Source organism: Camelus dromedarius, chromosome 17 (assembly GCF_036321535.1).
Source record: "Camelus dromedarius isolate mCamDro1 chromosome 17, mCamDro1.pat, whole genome shotgun sequence".
Classification (NCBI taxonomy): domain Eukaryota; kingdom Metazoa; phylum Chordata; class Mammalia; order Artiodactyla; family Camelidae; genus Camelus; species Camelus dromedarius.
This window is the reverse complement of record NC_087452.1, coordinates 33,388,129-33,409,050: the sequence shown is the minus strand read 5'-3', so window position 1 is coordinate 33,409,050 and position 20,922 is coordinate 33,388,129. Positions and strand designations below refer to the sequence as shown.

General features: G+C 36.1%; 1 protein-coding gene across 6 annotated transcripts in view; it reads left to right on the top strand.

Moving 5' to 3' along the window:
- Positions 1-20,922, top strand: part of RBM6 (RNA binding motif protein 6) — an 87,529-nt gene that overhangs the window by 11,425 nt on the left and 55,182 nt on the right. For 4 of the 6 annotated variants that reach the window (XM_031470360.2, XM_031470359.2, XM_010978263.3 and 1 more), the window contains 4 exons: positions 2,541-2,650; positions 6,042-7,320; positions 8,568-8,657; positions 9,920-9,989. In XM_031470360.2, the coding sequence (XP_031326220.2) occupies positions 2,607-2,650; positions 6,042-7,320; positions 8,568-8,657; positions 9,920-9,989 (1,483 nt within the window). In that variant the 5' untranslated portion in view covers positions 2,541-2,606. Of the gene's footprint in view, positions 1-2,540; positions 2,651-6,041; positions 7,321-8,567; positions 8,658-9,919; positions 9,990-20,922 lie in introns of those variants that run through there. The other 2 variants (XM_031470365.2, XM_031470363.2) reach the window with 2 other exon arrangements.

Here is a 20,922-nt window from a genome sequence, read left to right as displayed (position 1 = left end):
CTCTATTTTCTTACATTATGTCTGGTCGTTGTATTCATTATTGAAAGTGAGGTTTGAAGTTTCCAACTGTTACAGAACTATTTATTTCTTCCTTCAGTTCTTTCACTTACTGCTTCACATATTTTGAGGGTCTGTTATTAGATGCATAATGTTATGATAGTTTTATCTTCTTGCTGTATTTTTTTAACCTTTAAATTAATATATAATGTCCTGTTTTGTCTTTTGTACCTTTTTTGATTGGAAGTCTGTTTTGTCTGATATCAGAGACCACCCCCTCCTCCCAAGCTCACATTTGGTTACTATTTGCATGGAATATTTTTTTCTGTCTTTTCACTTTCAACCTGTTTGTGTCTTTGGATCTAAAGTGAGTCTCTTATATATAGCATATAGTTAGATAATGTTTTTTATCTATTCTGCCAGTCTTTTCTTTTCATTAGAAGAGCTTATACCATTTTCATTTAGAGTGATTACTGATAAGGAGGGACTTCTGCCATTTTGCTGTTATCTATATGCCTTATAGCTTTTTTGTCCTTCATTTCTTCCACTATTGCCTTTAGTGTTTAGTTGATTTTTTTGTACTGAAATGTTTTGATTTATTTCTCATTTTCTTATGTGTACATTCTAAGGATTAGTTTGTGGTTACCATGGGAATTACATTTAACATCCAATAATAATTTAATTTGAATGTATACCAACTTAAGTGCAGTAGCCTACAAAACTGCTTCTATTTCCTTCTCTCTTTCTGTTACTGATATTACTGATAACATCTTTGTAAATTGTGTCCCCACTGACCTACATTAATAATTGTTTTTTTATGCATTTGTTTTTAAAATCATGTAGAAAATAAAAAGTGGAGTTATAGTAATACTAGCTTTTATAATTGCCCTTTTTTTTATCTTTACTGGAGATCTTTATGTCTTCATATGGCTTCAGGTTACTGTTTGACTTCCTTTCATCTCAACCTAAAGAATTCCTTTTAGCATTTCTTGCAGGGCGCATCTAGTGGTAACAGATTCCTTCAGCTTTTTGCTTATCAGGAAATGTCTTACTTTCTCATTTTGGAAGGAGAGTTTTGCTAAATATAGAATTCTTTTCCTAAACCATTTCTGTAAGACTATTCCTTGTCATGTATGATCACTTTTCTTTTAGCCTTTGTTCATCTAATGTGTTAACCAAGATTTCCTTGAATGCCAGGAGCTCAAACAGATAAAAACAAACAAAAAACAACACCAACAAAAATAAGAGAAAAACAGAAAAATAACCACCTCTCTGTTTTTGCAGATTGGTTCTGTGCTGGGGCACTCCTTCAGCACTTGGCTAGGCTTGCTCTGGGCCTAGAGATCAGCCCGAGGTGAAAGCTTAAAGTCCCTCAGGTTTTCTCTGATTATGTTCTTGTCTGGGTATGCTTGTGGTTTTCTTAATTTTCCCACATACGAGTTGTTTTGGAATGTCCTAATTTCACAAAGTATTTTCACCCCAGCTTCTCCATAACTGAGTCTGTAGTCTGCTTTGCAGCTGTTAGTAGCAGTGCCTGCCGTCCCCCCATCCCCCCGCAAGAATTCTTGGTTAGGTAAAACAGAGATAATACCTTGCATCAGTCCTTCATATATCCTCCACACAGATTAGAACAATGTACACAATAATTTACGAATTCACGTTTCCCTTTGGTTTGAGGGAGGGAGCTGGGATCTGGGCTGCCACTGCTAGATGAAAATCACTGCCATGCTAGAGAGGGGATGGGGCAGGGGTAAGTGAAAACACCACAAAACTTTCCTAATATTTTGAGAATGGCTTTTTCTTGATTTGAACTTTAATTTGATTGTTATAAACCTTTGACTGTTTTCTAAAACTCCAACAAAGTTGGTTCAGACTACTTGTTTTTTTGTTGTTTCTGTGGAGTCATAAGGATTTGGAGCTTCCTAGTCTGCTGTTTTGCTGATGTGTGGGCTGTGTTTTCACTCTTTTGATAGCGTACTTGGATGCACAAAAGTTTTTCATTTTGATGAGGTCTATTTTATCTTTTTTTTTTGGTTCCTTTTGCTTTTGGTGTCATATTAAGAAACCATTGCCAAATCCAAGGTCAAGAAAAGTTTGCCTCTTTTTTAGTAGCTGAAGCATAGTTCCTGCGAATGTCTTCTCAGCCTGACTTAGGCTACATGCCCATATTCAAAGCAATGACTGTGGTGAGGGTAATAGACTATTCTGATTGACCAGACTGGATAATGTAGGATCAGCCACATGGACTGAGAGTGGTGTTTATGCTAAGGTGCCGTTTCCAAAAAGGAATGTAGAATGGGTGCTGGAAAAACTAATAAATGTTTTATGAAGCATTCTTAGTACATTGAGACTCAGTTAATGGTGCCCTAGAGTACACATTTTAAATTTAAACTGTATTTTTCTTTCTATAAATTAATATGTAAAAGTGACTTCCAAAACATATCCCTGCTGATGAGGTCCCTGATAAGCCAAGCAGGAGGAAATTGGTTTAGTCTTTACTTCATGTTCCAACGAACTTATTTTTTGTGACTTGTTTTGTACAGATACTGCCATAACCAGAGTTTGGTAGCAAAAGGATCTACTTATTGGGCCTCTTGACATAGAAAGAGATGTGGGGGGATTCTCGATCTGCTAACAGAACAGGACCTTTTCGGTAAGTCTTAAAGTTAGAATATTGAAATGTCAATATTTTAATGATATATTTATAGTATAACATTTTTGACCTACCATAAAGGGGGATATTTTTGTGTGTGTAGAAATAGCTCTGATTTTTTTAAAAATAGAAACTATTTAAAAAATGTCTAGTCATTTCTAAAGTGATTATGAAACTGAATACCCAGCACGTCAAGTGTTTTGTGTTTTAGCATTTTTTAAACGTTAAAAGGATCCCTAAATTTTTAATTTACAGTATCTCTTTTAGCAAAGTCATACATACTTATCTAATAAGGAAAGTTAGCAAAAATGTACATGAATGTTTATAAATGTACACAAAATGTTTCATTAAGTTCACTAATTTATGTCTAAAATCCAGAGCTGTGTCTTTCCTGTGACACATTGTGTTTCAGCTACCATAAAAAGTTCTGAGACAGAAAAATTACTTAGTGCAGTTTTTAAAGCTACATTTCAATTTTTGGGGTTACTCAGTACAAAGTGGAGAAGGTGGTACCATTCAATTGTAAATGAACTTGTAGGGAGTTATTTTTTAATAGCCAATATAATAAACACTGGTGATGGTATTTTAGAAACTTTTGCATTGGGTTTGCAATTAATGAAATGCTATAGGAATGTGATTTTAATGGTTTTAGTTAGTGTATGGCAAAGAAATTTGACCTTTAAAGTTATACATAAAAAATTTATGCTCTAATTGAAATTTATGTTACTAGTAAATTTTCTTTTGGATTGACAGTCTTCAGGATTTTATTGTGTAAATTCAACAGATGTTTCATTTATTATTCTGAAGCTGGGGATTCCAATGAAAAATTTAGGAAGAGAATTAAGTTTAGAAAATTCCATATAATATTTAGTAAAGCTAGTTTCATAAAGGGGTATTTACTTTCTGCTTAGCAATCTTTAAATAAAAGCAATGGTGATGATGCTGGGTATATTTTTCCTTTCAAAATACTAAGGTCTGGATCAGTGGTCAACAAACTACAGCCTGCAACTTGTTTTGTTTTATTGGGACAAAGCCATGATCATTTGTTTACAAGTTATCTATGGTTGCTTTTATGCTATAATGGCAGAGTTGAATAGTTGTGACAGAGATTGCAAAGCCTAATGTAATTACTTTCTGACTTGTTATGGAAAAAGTTTGCAGATCCCTACTCTAGATTAGTGGGTTTATATTTGAACATTTTAAAAGCTATCCTTTTTACTTACATTTATGGGTAATTATTTTGTAAGTAAGACTGTTTCCAGTAAGCCTTTAGAAATGTTAGATAACTTTAGCTCTATTGCGTTACTTAAAAATTTTTTTCAGAAAATTGTTTCTTTGACCAATTTATTGTTTAAAATTCTATTTCCCCATCTTAATTTTAGTTTAGATATGTCATTAGATGCTATTTTTTAAGATCTTTGACCAGAAGGAGACATAGTTCCTATGTCTTGCATAGTTCCTATGTCTTTGCATAGTTTCCTATGCAAAACTTTTTTTGTGGGCTAATTTGGGTGAAAAAAGGAGTATCTTACAGAAAAATGATTTTGTATTTCATTTTAACAACTTACCTTCTTAAATTTTTTTATTTGTTTGGAAATGATTTTTATAGACACTGCTATTTTATACAAATAGAACTGTTTTTTGAATAGTCTACATAAAATACAGTTCTAAGATTCTAGTACAATAGGTTACTCTAGATCTGTTTGATCACCTCAACATAAGGGGGTAAGTCATCTCAACTTAAGGGGGTAAGATAATCTTAAGGTAGTATTCAAAGACAGTGTTGGATGTGTTCTCTTCAGAGAACATGGAGATTTAGATTACCTCAGCACTCATCCCATGAGTGTCTGCTGAGACATAAGTTTTCCTGCAAGCGAACTATTGGGATTTGAATGATTTAAAATATAGGAGACACTAGAATTAGTAATAATGTCTTAATTGTAGTGTTAAATTGTATTACTTACGAAGAACTTTTAAATGTTATTCTCTTATGATGAACCCCATAGACATAACTAATGTTAATGGAAGCTAATGAAAGTCATCATGTTCTGGAAATCCATTAAATATGCATCATTCTACTGTTTGGGTTACTATTGTTAAATTCTTATTTAAGAAAGGGTTTGGCATTGTAACTTTGTCTTGAACTGAGTGACCCAGAATCAGTTGTCTGTTAAATCTTTCTATAATGGTGTAGTCTGAGCTCAGAAGGGTCGTGTAAAAGAATCTATATATTCTGGGAGGAAAGAACTGAGTTGGACTTGATCTCCTAATACTTTTGTTTTACTTGTAAATAGCAAGTAAACTTCAGATCATTTCATGTTTTCCTTTTTCATATCCTTCCTTCCCCTCCCCTCCCCTTCAAGCTCAGGATCCTAGGTTCCTAATTGCCTATTTAAATTCCCTAGTCTTTTAAGCTGGGTAGTATAAAAGATTGGGCCAGTTCTCCTTTATCTCCTGAGTTCTGTGAACTGAGACTGTCAATTTAATACTATGCTTATTTTAAAAAATATTTTATTACCATGCAAAATTAGATGAGGCATTAGAATTTGGAAAATCAGCTTCTTCATTTGGGACCTGGAGATGCTTGAATGCTTGAAGGCCTAATGCTCTTTCTAGGTCCCTTTCAGCATTAAGCTCCTGGATGCTGTTGCTTGGTTTAGTTGACTTGCACATGGTTTGTGGCATGGTTCATGCTGCCTTCTGAGAGTAGTTATAATAATGGGACCCAGGTGAGAGCGCTTCTAGGTGGTGCCCCTGTAGTACTGGGATTTAGATGTAGCCAGGGCTGATGCTCATCTGGTAAACACTGGTGTGCTCCTACTGGTGATTTACAGCCAGTGTTTCTTAATTTCGGGCCTGCATCCATTGTGATTGGGTGGTGTCCATACTGTATCTGTAATAAAATATTTTAGAATGTTAGTCCTATATGCAGCAATGAGAAAGACACCTCCTAAAACTTACTGTACAAAATTTACAGTGCATTGATTTTTCTGATGTATAGGAATCATCATGTTGATCTTGGATTTCTAAGTTCCCTGGCTGTAGGAAACTGAAATTTTTGTAGCTTGTCACCGTTGCTAGCTTATCTGGTGTTGCGGATTTTCCCTGTTGCAGGACTGAGTGAAAGCTTTTTCTGCAGCAGTCATGTTGAAAACCTTGTGTTGACTTTCCTCGTGTTCTGAAATGGGAGCATAAAAGTTTACTCCACCACTTCGTCTTTAAAATAGCAAAACATTGCTGTTTTCTTCAGATCTAGGACCTTGTTACAGAACTCTGCCAAAAAAAAAAAAAGTGTTTACAGAAGAATGTGCCTTGATTAGAGAAGAATATGCTGGTGTGTAGATTTCAAACTCTCTGGACAATATGAATAACACTGTCTTTGTTTCTACAGTGGGAGCCAAGAAGAAAGGTTTGCTCCCGGGTGGAACAGGGATTATCCTCCTCCTCCCTTTAAGAGTCATGCTCAAGAGAGACACTCTGGCAACTTTCCTGGCAGAGATTCACTTCCCTTTGATTTCCAGGGGCATTCAGGGCCTCCCTTTGCAAATGTAGAGGAGCATTCTTTCAGCTATGGAGCTAGAGATGGACCGCATGGTGACTATCGAGGAGGGGAGGGACCTGGACATGATTTCAGGGCGGGAGATTTTTCATCTTCTGATTTCCAGAGCAGAGATTCATCACAGTTGGACTTCAGGGGTAGGGACATACATTCTGGGGATTTTCGGGATCGAGAAGGACCACCTATGGACTATAGGGGTGGTGACGGTACTTCTATGGATTATAGAGGTAGGGAGACATCTCACATGAACTACAGAGACAGGGATGCTCCCACTGTTGACTTCAGAGGTAGGGATGCTCCTCCGTCTGACTTCAGGGGCCGGGGCACTTATGATTTAGATTTTAGAGGCCGGGATGGATCCCATGCAGATTTTAGGGGAAGAGATTTGTCAGATTTGGATTTCAGGGCCAGAGACCAGTCCCGTTCTGATTTTAGGAATAGAGATGTGTCTGATTTGGACTTCAGGGACAAAGACAGAACACAGGTGGACTTTAGAGGTCGAGGTTCAGCTGCTAGTGATCTAGACTTTAGGGACAGAGATACACCACATTCAGATTTCAGAGGTAGACACCGGTCCAGGACTGATCAAGATTTCAGGGGCAGAGAGGTGGGACCTTGTATGGAATTTAAAGATAGGGAAATGCCCTCTATGGATCCAAATATTTTGGATTACATTCAGCCCTCTACACAAGATAGAGAACATTCTGGTATGAATGTGAGCAAGAGAGAAGAATCCACACATGACCATACAACAGAAAGGCCTGCTTTTGGCATTCAGAAAGGAGAATTTGAGCATTCAGAAACAGGAGAAGGAGAAACACAAGGTGTAGCCTTTGAACGTGAGTCTTCATCAGACTTTCAGAACAGCCAAAGTCCACTTCAAGACCAAGACAAGTCACAGCTTTCTGGAGGTGAACAACAGAGTTCGGATGCTGGTCTGTTTAAAGAAGAAGGTGGTCTGGATTTTCTTGGCCGGCAAGACACTGATTACAGAAGCATGGAGTACCGTGATGTGGATCACAGGCTTCCAGGAAGCCAGATATTTGGCTATGGCCAGAGCAAGTCTTTTCCAGAGGGCAAAACTTCCCAAGATGCCCAGCGGGACCTTCAGGTAGGTTAATAGAGTGGATTGCTTTTTTGATTTTTGCTTTTTCATAAGGCTTTTCTGAAGGATGGAATGTGGAGTCCTGGGTCTAACCTTGTATAATCTTTAAAAAGCCAAATTTATATTCAAGAATGGAATGTACATCTCTAGAGAAAGGGCCCTCAGTGCAGATCATGTTTTTGATGTATGTCTCTTCATTATTTTGCTTGATGGTGCTGATTTAACTGCCTTGGAATAATTCAGTTTGAAAGTATTTGTCCTTGGGAGTTGGTTCTCTCAACTCTTGCGTAGTCAGGCCTTGTGGCTGCTTAGGTTCATTTTCTTATTTAAATTAGTTTAGAGAATACCTAGGAGTCTTCCCCTCGTCATGAGGAGGTGATGTTAATGTTGCAAGTTTTCTCTTGCAGCTAATTTAACTTACTTAAATGTTGAATTTCTGTATGTATAATATATAATCTAATGTATATATAATCTAAGCAAGGAGAATTGTTTCCAGTTGCACAATGAAAATATTATTTTTAAAAACAGGTTTTACCTATCTCTATTGAAGTTTCTGTTATTTTGGACAGTAATTCTAAAACATGCTAACCAAATAATGGATTTTGAGAAAGAGTCATATAATTTATTTTTCAAGTCAGGACACTTTCAAAAGTAAAAGAGGATGCTATTGATAATTATGCCAGTGTAATAGGCATAACTGGAAGCTGTGGTCACTTAGTTATAGGAGACTTTTTCTTAAAAGTTAAATTCTTTTTATACTGTTGAAATGAAGGAGAATCAGAGCTGAAACTTGTGAATATGGAAAATGCGTATTTCTTTCAATTGTACTGTTAAGTTGTATGGTAAGATGACACCTTTTGACCTTGTTCTGGAATTTGTTTACAGATGACATCTTTGATAACTGACATCTGGATTTGTTTGTTGCTATTTTCATTCAGGAAAAGAAAATTCTAGTTTAGAGAATCTAGTTGGGTTTTTTTCTGTTTATAAAAGTCCTATTCAAGTGTTGTTTCTCCTAACACTCTGCTTTACTGTTTCAAGATTCCCTCAGTGAGCATGGGTCTTAGCACACTTGTCATCTAATGATTTAAATCAAATTTTGTAACTCAGAAAAACAGAAAAAATTACAATTTTTCATATCTTCATATGATGCAAGTCATTCTGACTTTTGATCCTGAGTACCTATATTTCATGTTCAGTTACATTTTGTATACTAACGTATATATGAAATAATTTTTTATTCTGGATTCAAGGATCAAGATTATAGGACTGGCGCAAGTGAGGAGAAACAAAGCAAGCTCATTCGATTAAGTGGGGTGCCTGAAAATGCCACAAAAGAAGAGGTAAGGGTCTTTGTTTTCTTTTTCTTGTTCCTTTTTTTTGTTAAAACTTTTTTTAACTTTTAATTTTGAAAAATTGTAGATTCACAGGAAAGTGTGAAGAAATGTTCAGAGAAATCTTGGGTAGCCTTCATCCAGGCCCCCCCCCCCCAGTGTTAACATCTTGTATTATTATAGTATAGTAGCTAAACCAGGAAATTGGCTTTGGTACAATCCATAGAGCTCATTTATATTTTACCAGTTATACACGTACTTACTGAAGTGTGGTTTGTAAAAAAAAATTATGACAAATGTTTGCTGTCCTCAGACTTGATAATCATCCTTTAGAGAATAATCCAGGAGGGAGGGTTGGAGTGCATACGTAAAGATGCAGCAAGAGTGAAAACTGGGAGCTGTCTAACTCCTCAGTGTTAAAGGACTGGCTGACTAGATTATGGATGACCTTAAGGAAGAACTTAGAATATTACAACAACAAGAGCAAATAGTACTTACTCTGTTAGGCACTGTGATGCTTACAAGCATTAGTTCATTTAGTTATCATGACATCCTATGAAATAAGTGCTCTTTATTCATTCACTCCAAATATTAAGCACTACTGTATGCCAAACAGTGTTCTAGGCATCAAGTGATATATCAGTGAACATTATAAAGTCACTGCTTCCATGGATAATAAAAAAAGTAAGCAAAAAAAAAAAAAATTCAAGCAATGATAAATGCTCTGAAAAAAAAAACAAAACTAAAGTTTAGGGATTACAGCATCACTGGGGTAGGGGCTTTTTTAGATTGAGTAGTTGTGGAAAACATCACTGAGGAAGTGACATTTGAGCCCAGGCCTGAATGCAAGTGAGAGAACAGTCCATTTGAAAATGGGTAAAAGAACTGACTAGGCTGAAGGAGTTCAAGTGCCACAGTCCTGGACTGGAAAGAGCTCAGTTCATTATCTTATGTTTAACAGATGAGAAACTGGGCACTGGAAAGTTACACAGCAAGTGAGCGGAAGAGGCTTAGAATATAGGCAGTCTGATTTCAGAGCTTAGCTCTTAAGGTTATGCTTTTCTGCCTTTTTTTATGTTCTTGGGAATATTTGAATAATTATATTCTATTCATTCAACAGTTTTTGAGTGCCTAAAGTGTAAATAGCTTAATTTTGCCCTTGCAGAGTAATCATAGCTTTAAATTACGTAGGATAAAAACCACTAGGGGAATAAAATGATCAGTATTTGATTATGCTGTGTATCATTAATGTACATACCATGTTCTTGCAGATTCTTAATGCCTTTCGGACTCCTGATGGCATGCCTGTAAAGGACTTGCAGTTGAAGGAGTATAACACAGGTGAGTTTCACGACTTGCATGTGGCCTTGGGTTAGGAAGGGCCTATATCAAATATCTGCATCTTGTGCTACTCAAAATTCTTTTTGAGAAACCACAATTAAGATTTCCAGAAGCTCCTGCTGATGCCTTCAAATAACAGCCAGCTTTAGTCTTAGCGTGGTTCTTTGTGGATATTTGTCCACACTTGGGCGATGAGGATTCATGTTCCAGTTCTTCTAAGTGCCTATGAGATACAAAGTGAGTGTTGCAGCATTTGTCCCCAAATATATTTTATATAATTAAATTGTTAAACTTTCTACTTTTGTTCTTCATGGTGGTGGAATATTTACATTTGAGCCTGGTAGGATTTTCATCTTACTATAGGTAAAATTTTACATTTCATTGTTTCAGCATGGAATTTTGAACTTTCTAGAGAAGTTGGACAAATTAGTGGTTTCTTGAATTTTCAGCCTTGTTCTTAGAACAGAGTCCTGTAACAGCTATTTTGTTGAAATCCATGAATTGATCCGGGAGGGCTTTCTTTTTGACCTCTGTACTCTGATCTGAACTGTAGATTAAACTTTTCAGAATATCCTCCTAGTATTTTTCAGTACCAAGTTTGGTCAGCTCCTTCAAATCTTATTACAGAAAAAGTAGTCAAAAGTGAAATGCCAAACCCTCAAGGTACTGGAATAATATTTTTAGGACTACACAATATGAAATGGTTTAAAAACAAAGGTAATTTTTAAGTGATTTATTTTGCAGAATTTTAAATTGAGGAAAGTTGGGTATTAATGTTTTTACAAAACTTTGAATTTCAGTAACTCGAGTTAAAGAACTTTTTGTTAAGAGTCATATTTTGAGGATATAGTTTACTTTTAAACAGTTTACCATGGAATAAACATTTTTGCATTAACTAGGTAGCTTCTTCTGATTGGTTTTGCAGAGGCAAACTATCCACAAAAGTAAATGTGCTTGAAATAATCTGGTGCTTGTGTTAAGTACAGAAATTTTTTTCTGTAATTTGACAGCAAACTCAGAAGCATTATTTCTCAGAAAGCTGATTATATCTTTGATTTAAATGTGTCAACTCTGAATTTGTAGAAACATGACTAAGAGTAGTTATGCTGTTGTTCTTGCACACCGTTTTTGGGAGGGGGGCATGTGTCTCTTTTTTTAAAAACTTGAAGTGTAGTTGATTTATAATGTATTAGTTTCAGATGTACAGCAAAGTGATTCAGAGATATATATATATATATATACACACACACACACACACACATACATACACACACACACACACACATATACATATACATATATATATATTCTTTTTCAGATTCTTTTCCATTATAGGTTGATGGATATTGAATATAGTTCCCTGTGCTATACAGTAGGATCTTATTTATATATAGTAACATGTTTGTATTAATCCCAAACTCCTAATTTATCCCTCCCTGCCACCCCTTTCCCATTTGGTAACCACAGTTTGTTTTCTGTATCTGTGAATCTATTTCCAGTTTTTAAATAAGTTCATTTATATCTTTTTTTTTTTAAATTCCACATTTAAGTGTTACCACGTGTTGTTTGTTTTTTCTCTGTCCTACTTACTTCACCTAATATGATAATCTCTAGTTCCATCCATGTTACTGCAAATGGCATTATTTCATTCTTTTTTATGGCTGAGTAATATTCGTGTGTGTGTGTGTGTGTGTGTGTGTGTGTGTGTGTACACACCACATCTTCTTTGTCCATTCATCTGTTAATGGATATTTAGGTTGCTTCCACGCCTTGGCTATTATAAATACTGCTGCTGTGAACACTGAAGTGCATTTATCTTTTTGCATTAGAGTTTTCTTCAGATATATGCCCAGGAGTGGGATTGCTGGATCATATGATAACTCTGTTTTTAGTTTTTTAAGGAACCTCCATACTGTTCTCCACAGTGGCTGCACCAATTTACATTCCCACTGACAATGTAGGAGGGTTCCATTTTCTCCACACCCTCTCCAGTACTTGTTATACTTTTTAATAATGGCTGTTCTGACTGGTGTGAGGTGATATGTCATTGTAGTTTTGATTTGCATTTCTCTAGTAATTAGCGATGTTGAGCATCTTTTCATGTGCTTATTGGCCATCTGTATGTCTTTGGGAAAGTGTTTAGGTCTTTGCCCAGTTTTTGATTAGATTGTTAGTTTTTTTGCCATTAAGCTGTATGAGCTGTTTGTATATTTTGGAAATTAATCCCTTATCGGTCACATTATTTGCAAATACTTTCTCCCATTCTGTAGATTGTCTTTTTGTTTTGTTTATGGTTTCCTTTGCTGTGCAAAAGCTTTTAAGTTTAATTAGATCCCTTTTTTTTTTTTTTTGCTTTTATTGCGTTATTGCATTGGAGACAGATCCAAAAAAATATTGCTATGATTTATGTCAGAGTATTCTGCCTATGTTTTCCTCTAGGAGTTTTAGACTATCTGGGCTTGTATTTAGGTCTTTAATCCATTTTGAATTTACTTCTGTATATTGTGTTAGAGAATGTTCTAATTTCATTCTTTTACATGTAACTGTCCAGTTTTTCCAGCACAGCTTATTGAAGAGACTGTATTTTCTCCATTGTATATTCTTGCCTGCTTTGTCATAGATGAATTGATCATAAGTGCACGGGATTGTTTCTGGGCTCTCTATCCTGTTCCATTGATCCGTGGGCCTGTTTTTATGTCAGAACCATACTGTTTTGATTACTGTAGCTTTATAGTATAGTCTGAAGTCAGGGAGCATGATTCCTTCAGCTCTGTTCTTTTTTCTCAAGATTGTTTTGGTTATTTGGAGTCTTTTTGTTTCCATACAAATTAAACAATTTTTTGTTCCAGTTCTGTGAAAAATGCCGTTGGTAATTTGATAGAGATTACATTGACTCTGTATATTGCCTTGGGTATGGTCATTTTAACAATAATGATTCTTCCAATTCAAGAACATGGTATGTCTTTTCATCTGTTTATGTCGTCTTCAGTTTCTTTCATCAGTGTCTTACAGATTTCGGAGTACATGTCTTTTGCCTCCTTTGGTAGGTTTATTCCTAGGTATTCTTTTTGATGCAATGGTAAATGGGATTGTTTTCTTAATTTCTTTTTCTGATATTTTGTTGTTTATAGAAATGCACAGATTTCTGTCATACACACTTTCTTAATTTACTGTTAACTTTGGGAATTAAAAGTAGAATTTATAAGCTGCAATTGCTTTTTAAGCCATAGGGCAATAATTTCAGCTTTGATCTTGTTTCACAAACTGCTTTCATTAAGTATTGATATTTTTAGGAAATGAGATATGTCTTGATGTTTAAATAGCAATTTAAAATCTTCATTTCTTTAGTTTTTATTAACTTTCTGTTTGTATTGTCAGATTTATTAGCAAATTAAAACTCACATTAATGTATGAGGTCCACAGAGGAATTTCTTAAATTTGCTGGCTATGGTAGCTATTAAAATCATAATTGAAGAAAAAGTAAAATAAAATCATAGTTGGCAGACCAAAGATATTGATAGACATATGAAATCATTCAGGATGGTGGTTAAAAAAATAATCAGCTTTCAGGAAATGCAGCCTTTTCTTGACACTTTATTATATAAAGTGATAGTCTAAGAAAAAAATATATATATACATGTATGTATATATACTTTTCTAGATGAAAAGATTGGGTTACCAGTCCTGTGTTATCTGTATAACAGCACTGTGTGGCAAGTAGAATGAACTTTTGAAATTATCTGATCATGTTACTCCCATGTGTAAAACCCTCCAGTGCCCTTCCATCTCACTTTGAAGAAATTCCCAGCTTCTTGTTCTGACTTACAAAGTCCTGCGTGAGCTTGCCCTTGGCTGTTGGTTTGACCTCATCCCACACTTCTCTCCACCTTTCTTTTTATGCTCTAGCCACACAGCTAGACTTCTTTCTCTGTTAGAGCCTTTGCACTGCTCTTGCTTCTGATCCTCACTTGTCTTTTGGGGTTTAATTCTTCGCTTCAGCTTCACTTCTCAGAGGCCTTGCTTCATCATCCAGTCTAAAATCACTTAGTCATTTTTTGTCATATCTTGGTTCATCATCATAGAATCTATCGCTTTGATAATTTTCTCAGTGGTTTTGTGTATCTTATTCCTTCCACTAGAGTTAGCTCCATGACAGCAGGAGCCTTATCTGTGTTTTTCCTTCCTGTTTTCCTGGTTCTTGACACTCTGTCTGGCCCTGATGGGTTCCTAGTATGCATGGAATGAATAATGCGGTGTATATGGAGTGATGTGTATGGCAAGCAGCTGTGGTCTGGGCAAACAAACTGGGGGTATTTACATACAGTGGAATACTACTCAGCAATAAAAATGATGAAACTACTCATGCAGGTAACATCATGGCTGAATGTCAAAGGCATTATGCCAAGTGAAAGAAACTAGACTCAAAAGCTGCACACTGCCATAGAAAGAAGCAAAGTTCTAACACATGCTACAACTTGGATGAGCTTTGAAAGCATTCTTCTTGGTGAAAGAAGCCAGACACAAAGACCACATATTGTCTGATTCCGTTTATATGAAATATCCAGAGTAGGCATATCCATGGAGACAAAAAGCACGTTGAGCAGTTTGGTAGTTGTCAGGGGCTGGAGAAGAGAGAAATAAGGAGTGACTGCTTAATGGGTGTGGGGTTTCCCTTTGGGGTGATAAAAATGTTCTTCTGGAACTAGATAGTGGTGATGGTTGCAAAGCACTGAATATAATTAATGTCACTGAATTGTATACTTTTTATGTTCTGTGTATTTGACCATAACTTTTTTAAAAAGACTACATACTGTATGATTCTATTTATATGACATTCTGGATAAGGCAAAATTATAGGAATAGAAAATAGTGATTACCAAGGTATTAGAGGAAGAGTTGACTGTAAAGTGGAAGCATGAGGGAATTTGGGGACATAATGGAACTTTTATATATTGATTGTGGTAGTGTGTATCAATGTTAAATTCACTGAAGTTGGTAACTATTTGGTTATGTAAGAGAATATCCTTATTCTTGGGAAATACACACTGAAGTTTTTAGGAGTAAAGGACCATGATGTATGCAGTTTTCTCTCATGTGCTTTAAAAAAATATTGGGTGTATATGGTGAAGGGAGGAAGAGATTAGTAATAATACAACAGATATGACAAAATGTATCAAGAGATGAATCTGGTAACAGGCATATGAGTGTGTTCTTTGTATTATTCTTGTACTTCTTTTTGTAACTTGGAAATTATTTCCAATAAAAATTTGAAAAGCTGACATAAAGCTGATCTATTTTATTTTTAAACAATCAGCAGATATCTTGCAAGGTAAAGACTACAACGAACAGCTTCTGTCAACAAACTGTAGAGCAGAGGTTCTCAAAGTGGGTCTTGGATCAGCAGTGTCAGCACTGCCTCAGAACTTGTTAGAAATACCAATTCTCAGGCCCCCTTTTAGACCTTCTGAATCAGAAACTCTGGCTGTGGGGCCTACCAGCCTCTGCTTTAACAAGCCCTCCATGTGATTTTTGATACACCCTGAATTGTGAGAACCACTGCATTAGATTGACTGTTTATATTCTTAATTCTAGAACTTTTTTGCAGAGTTTAAAATAGACTTGGTAGGCAAGTGGACCTTCTGTAAGTAGAAGATGCTAATACTTATGTACTATAGGATCCCATGGCAAGGCCTTGCCTACCTGATACCAGTGCTGCTATACAAATCTGAGGCAGAAGCTGGAGTAGTATTGATGTTATTTTGTGTTCCTAATTGTTCTTTCTATTTATGTAGCATACTTCCTCCAGAGATCTTGGGATGGTTGTAGATGTTCTCATTCTCGCAGTGTTTCTCTAACATAAGAATGCAGACAGAATTGCTCTTGGTTTTTAGATGAACTTGAATACTGTACAATGTAAAGCTTGCTGTGATGTTTTTTTCCAAGAGAATTTGTATCCTTTAGTCAAAAAATTATGTTTCCTTATAAGTCTCCTACATAGAAAGTAGCTCTCCAGAGTAAACTGAAGTGCTACAGAGTTATTTTAGTACTACTTTGTTAACTAGTGTCAGAAAGTTAGAAGGTTAATGTGTGGTGTTAGCAGGAAGGAGCAGTGTCTTGCTTTGATTCTGTCAGTGTTTGTATAATGAATGGACCCAGTTTCTGTGGCCCTGGGAAGGAAATTTCTTCTTAGGGAGGGAGCATTTGCAGTGACCAAGTCACTTAGTCTTGTACCCTAGCATTTTGGGTATATTGAAAATGACATTGTATCAGAGGCCCTCCACATTTATTTAGGGTAACAAGCTCATATCTTTCATTTTTCACAACTGAAATGGTTTGAGTTTTTACCTCTATGTTGATAAAACAGAAGTACCATCCTTAAGAAAAGAAGGAAAAACCCTGAGAGGATCTTTCAGTTTAGGGGCAGAAATGCATTGTGAAATGGATTGACACTGATGATTCAAAACATGCATGGTTTATGGTATCCCAAATGGAGTAGTATCACTTAGAAAAAAAGTAATTAGTTGGAAAATGCAAATACACATTCTTGCTTTATATTTGCATTTACAGAATAGACAGGTAAAAACTTTAGTTGTTAGGGAAAAACTGATCATAGGCTAATCAGAAAATATCACATTTATTTGTCACATCTCTAAAACTGCAGAAGATGTTTTCAGCAGTCTTACTGGGTTTGGTACCACATTTGGGGAGGGTGTTTACAGTAAGCCTTAAGGAAAAGTGGCTGAGCTTTCAAAATAAGAATGTCTGGGAAGGCAAGAGGCACTTTATAGGGCTGGTTGAGTCTTGTGGAGGCAGTGGAAGGACTCTGTGACTGAGTGGAGAACTATACACCTGGAGAAGAATCCCATGATGCGGTACTGGAGGGATCAAGTGAACCTTGGGAGAGGTGCTGGAATTGGGTTAATCTTAGTCATCTTTGGAATTATCTAGGGATTTGCCTTATTTCATTTTTAAAGTTTCCCACCCCAAAGACTTTGAATAGAAGGTCCTATTAGAGAGTATGGGTGTTTTGTTATCCTTACCCTCACTTTGAGAGATTACCTTGGTGTAGGCCCTGGGAGTGGACAACTTGGTACCATGAGCAGAGACATCAGCGAGTTGTCGCTGATAATAATGTGTTCTGAGCCTTGTTAAGTGGTGTGATGCAGAACAGGTGCCCACTGGACTGTTGGGGAAATGATAGCTTGAGGTCCCTGTAGACTTTACGGGAGCAGTGAGGCACTAAGTTTTAGTGTCTCAGGGAAGTTTGAGTTTAGTTCTGTTAGCTAGTGAGGGGAGCAGTTGCCTTAGAGGATCAACCATGTTTTCAGGCTTGGTCGGGGGTGGGCACTTTTGAGGGTTTGTTACTGACTTTAAAGTAGACTGTTGCTGACTGTTTTGGAAAGCAAGACTTTAGAATGACTGGTTTTATTTAATCTTTTTCTTTGGAATTGTTAACTTTCCTGACACTTAAGATGAAACTCATTTTTTCTCTGGAATTTGACTCATCCTTCAATTAAAGCTTCCTTGTTGAAATCCCTTAAGTTAGCAAGGATGGTTAGTGGTAATATGCAGCTCTGGTGGAAAGTTGTAATGTTATTGTTGACTTTTATTGGGCTCCCTGCATCCTACCTTTCCTTGGGGCTTTTGGGTATAGAGTCTTACTCTGGATCTGAGAATGGAACATCCTTCATAACTTCACTACCCAAGGCATCACTTTATTCAGGAACAAGGACCACCAGCTTGACACTTTTTCCTTGGTAGACTATGTAGCATTGGAAGTCTCTACCTAAGCCATACATAATATCTGGAGGTAGAACTGATAGCTGTTTTGAGACTGTAGCATGACAATAATGAGCAGATGACTTAATTGGCAGGTTATATTCTCTTCTCCAAAACTATTGGCTGAGATGGACTTTGCCTCTCTGAGATGTGGAAGGTGTTTGAACTCTGTGTATATCCCTCTATCAGTTCTCTGCCTTTCTGAGTTCCTTTCTCTTTAGGTAGGATTGCCCCTGGTTTCTCACTTGTCTTTTTGGCCAAATGCTCAGGTGGCTTTGACTGAGTCTTCTAGGTTGTATAAGGCTATCTGGGGCTTCCTGTGCCTTTTGGTGGTTAGGAGAATTTACTGAAGAGTTTTTTCTGATAGAGTAGCAAGAAGAAAAAGGTCATTAATCAGCCTGCATAGTGCGGGGGGCCACTTGACTCGCAGCTTCAGTCCAGAGAGGAAGAGTCATTTATATAATTATCTTCAATAGGAAGCAGATAGAAGCCATCCATAAAAACTGTTTACAAGATTTGAAATACATTGGCTTCTTCCTTTAACTTTCCCCTTGTAAAACATCTGATTTGTGCTCACCTTTTCTAGCTTACATTCTCTACCCTCAGAATGTAAATTAAAGCAGTTTTTACCTGCTTCCATGGTTCTTACATGGTTTTCACTTAGGTCTTCTGTCTAATTTAAATATAAGCCTTTTAGGGACTAGATAGTGGTAATGGTTACACTAGTTTACTAATAAACCACTGATTGTACACTTTAAAAGGGTGCATTTTATGGTATGTGAATTATATCAATTTTTTAAAGTAAGCCTTTTTGAAAATTGGTTGACAAGTCATATAAAATAAATTTCTTAAAAACATTTTCATGAGTAAAAGAATATTTACAGAATTTCAGCACAGATATAAATGGCCTACTGACTGGTACTTATACCTTCGTAGTGGAGCTCATAATTAGTTGTCTCTGGTCTCAGTTCAGTTCATTATGCAATGCATAGGAAATGTTAAATTTTCATCTTTTTAAGTAAAACAGCACTCTAACCTAGAAAAACTTGTGATTCATTCTTTGGTGTTACCACCAAATATGTGCCATTCTGACTAGTGTATGGCTTTATCTTTGAAGCTATTGGACAGTGTTATTGTTTATTGATTCATTCATCCAACCAATATATATGAGTGTTGAGATTCAGAGTTTATACTGGTGAACACAAGCAATGTAATCGTTGACTATAAGGAGCTTCAGTTTTTGTAGGAAATGGGTATCTGTTCTTCTTCTGAATATGCCACAGTATCTTATAATTCAGTTTTTATAAAGGGATCTGGGGGTTCTCATGTATCATGGGTCTTTTTGGCTGAAAGTTTAAAGAATTTACTACTCTGGTAACTTGATGGAAAGTATTTGGTCATTTCCAATCCTAAGGTTACTAGATGATGACAAAAATAGGACTTTTAGAGGCAGCAGGATTAAAAGAGAATAACCCCTTGAAGGTAATTATTGGTCAGAGAGATCAGCAAATAAAGTGATGTTCCCTGAGTTTCAGAGAAGAAAAAGAAATCAGAACTTTCACTTGGGTGTCACAGGAAATGATCAGATAAGAAGTAGAGAAAAATGCATACAGATGGACCTTGCTTTTTGTGTGCTCTCTGGAAGGCTTATTGTTCTTCTATTCCAATGCATATTTTTAAAAAGAATATTTTCAGCATCTAAAAATGTAGCTGGGTTGTGAGAATTTGTAAATTTCCAGAGAGGAGCTGTTTCTACACAGGAAACCTTTGGAGACCTTGAAAGTTCTTGGTTGTGTCATTCTCAGTATTGGGAAGTTTCTCCATCATTTCTCCTTACTAAAAGAGGGTTGCTTTCCCTTTATGGGAGTTTTTAAATGATCAGGAGCAGTTTGAGATGTTTAGAGTTATCTGAAACCTAACTTTCAAACCACCTCAAAATGTACCTTAGGAACCAGTATAGGGGAAATGGTAATATTTCATCTGTAGAACTTAGTCCTGGCTCTGTTGAAAGAATGTTAGTTTTGTTGTGGTATTCTTTCTTTTGGTTGTATGGGGCCTATTATTTTTGTTTTTAATCACTATTTTAAATTCTGAATTTGGCCTGGAAAAAGAAAAAGAAGATATTTATTGGCTTGATTTATACCTCTTATGGTTGTTCAGTTGCTTTAGGGGTAGGGGGAATGGGAGAAACAAAGTAAAACCAAACAAAAAATATTCCTTCTGTTTTATGTTTAATTTGAACACCCACAGGTGCTTTTGCATTTGTCAGAAGTGAATGTTGGTTGTCATAATTGTCAAATGCTTATGAAAAAATCCCATGGTACAGGAGGTACGGTCGGGGCCATGCAATAGTACTTCATAGCCCTGGTGAGGGAAAGTGACAAAATAATGTCATTTTAAAAAATGAATCAAATATCCCTGAATGATGGTGACAAGGTAGGAAATTGATCACATAGCTTAAGCTTCGTTAGGTCTTTTCCTAGTAACCCCTATCCATTGAATTTGTTTCACAAACTATACTGATTTCCTGCCTTTGCTTGTCTCCAGTTAAAGAAGAAAATATTAATCCTGTTGTTTATCTCATACACCAAGCTACAAAAATTCCTGACAGCAGTGTGTGAGGTTATATGTGAATTGGTGGTTAAATAATATTTGTGTAAGTATTAGGATGTGTTTCTTCAGTCTGAAAGTATTAGTTAACCTGTATGTACTAACTCTGGAAATAAAACATTGGATGAGTAGACCCTCTCAAGAAATTTTTGTCAAAAATACCAACAGACTTAATTTTAATTTCTGAAACTGTGTAGTGGTGAGGGAGTAAGAGTTTTCTGTTCTGTTGTTTGTATAATTATAAGGAATTTTAAGATCTATTATTTGTTAAAAGAAAATTAAAAATGTTTAGTTTTGGTTTTGGATTAATATCAAGCCCTAGAAAGTATTCACCTTGTTTATCAGCCAATGAATATGTTTGACGGTGTACAAGCATATCTAATGAAAAGTTTTGGGAAACCTTAACCAAGAATAGTTCTGTATTTTAAAATGATGGTGTGCAGGACAAGTGCTATCAGCAAACTTAGCTGATTACAGTGGTGTTTGCAGTTGAACTTGACAAAAGGGGGGGCGACAGATCTCCTGTAGTGAGAGATGGAGGTCT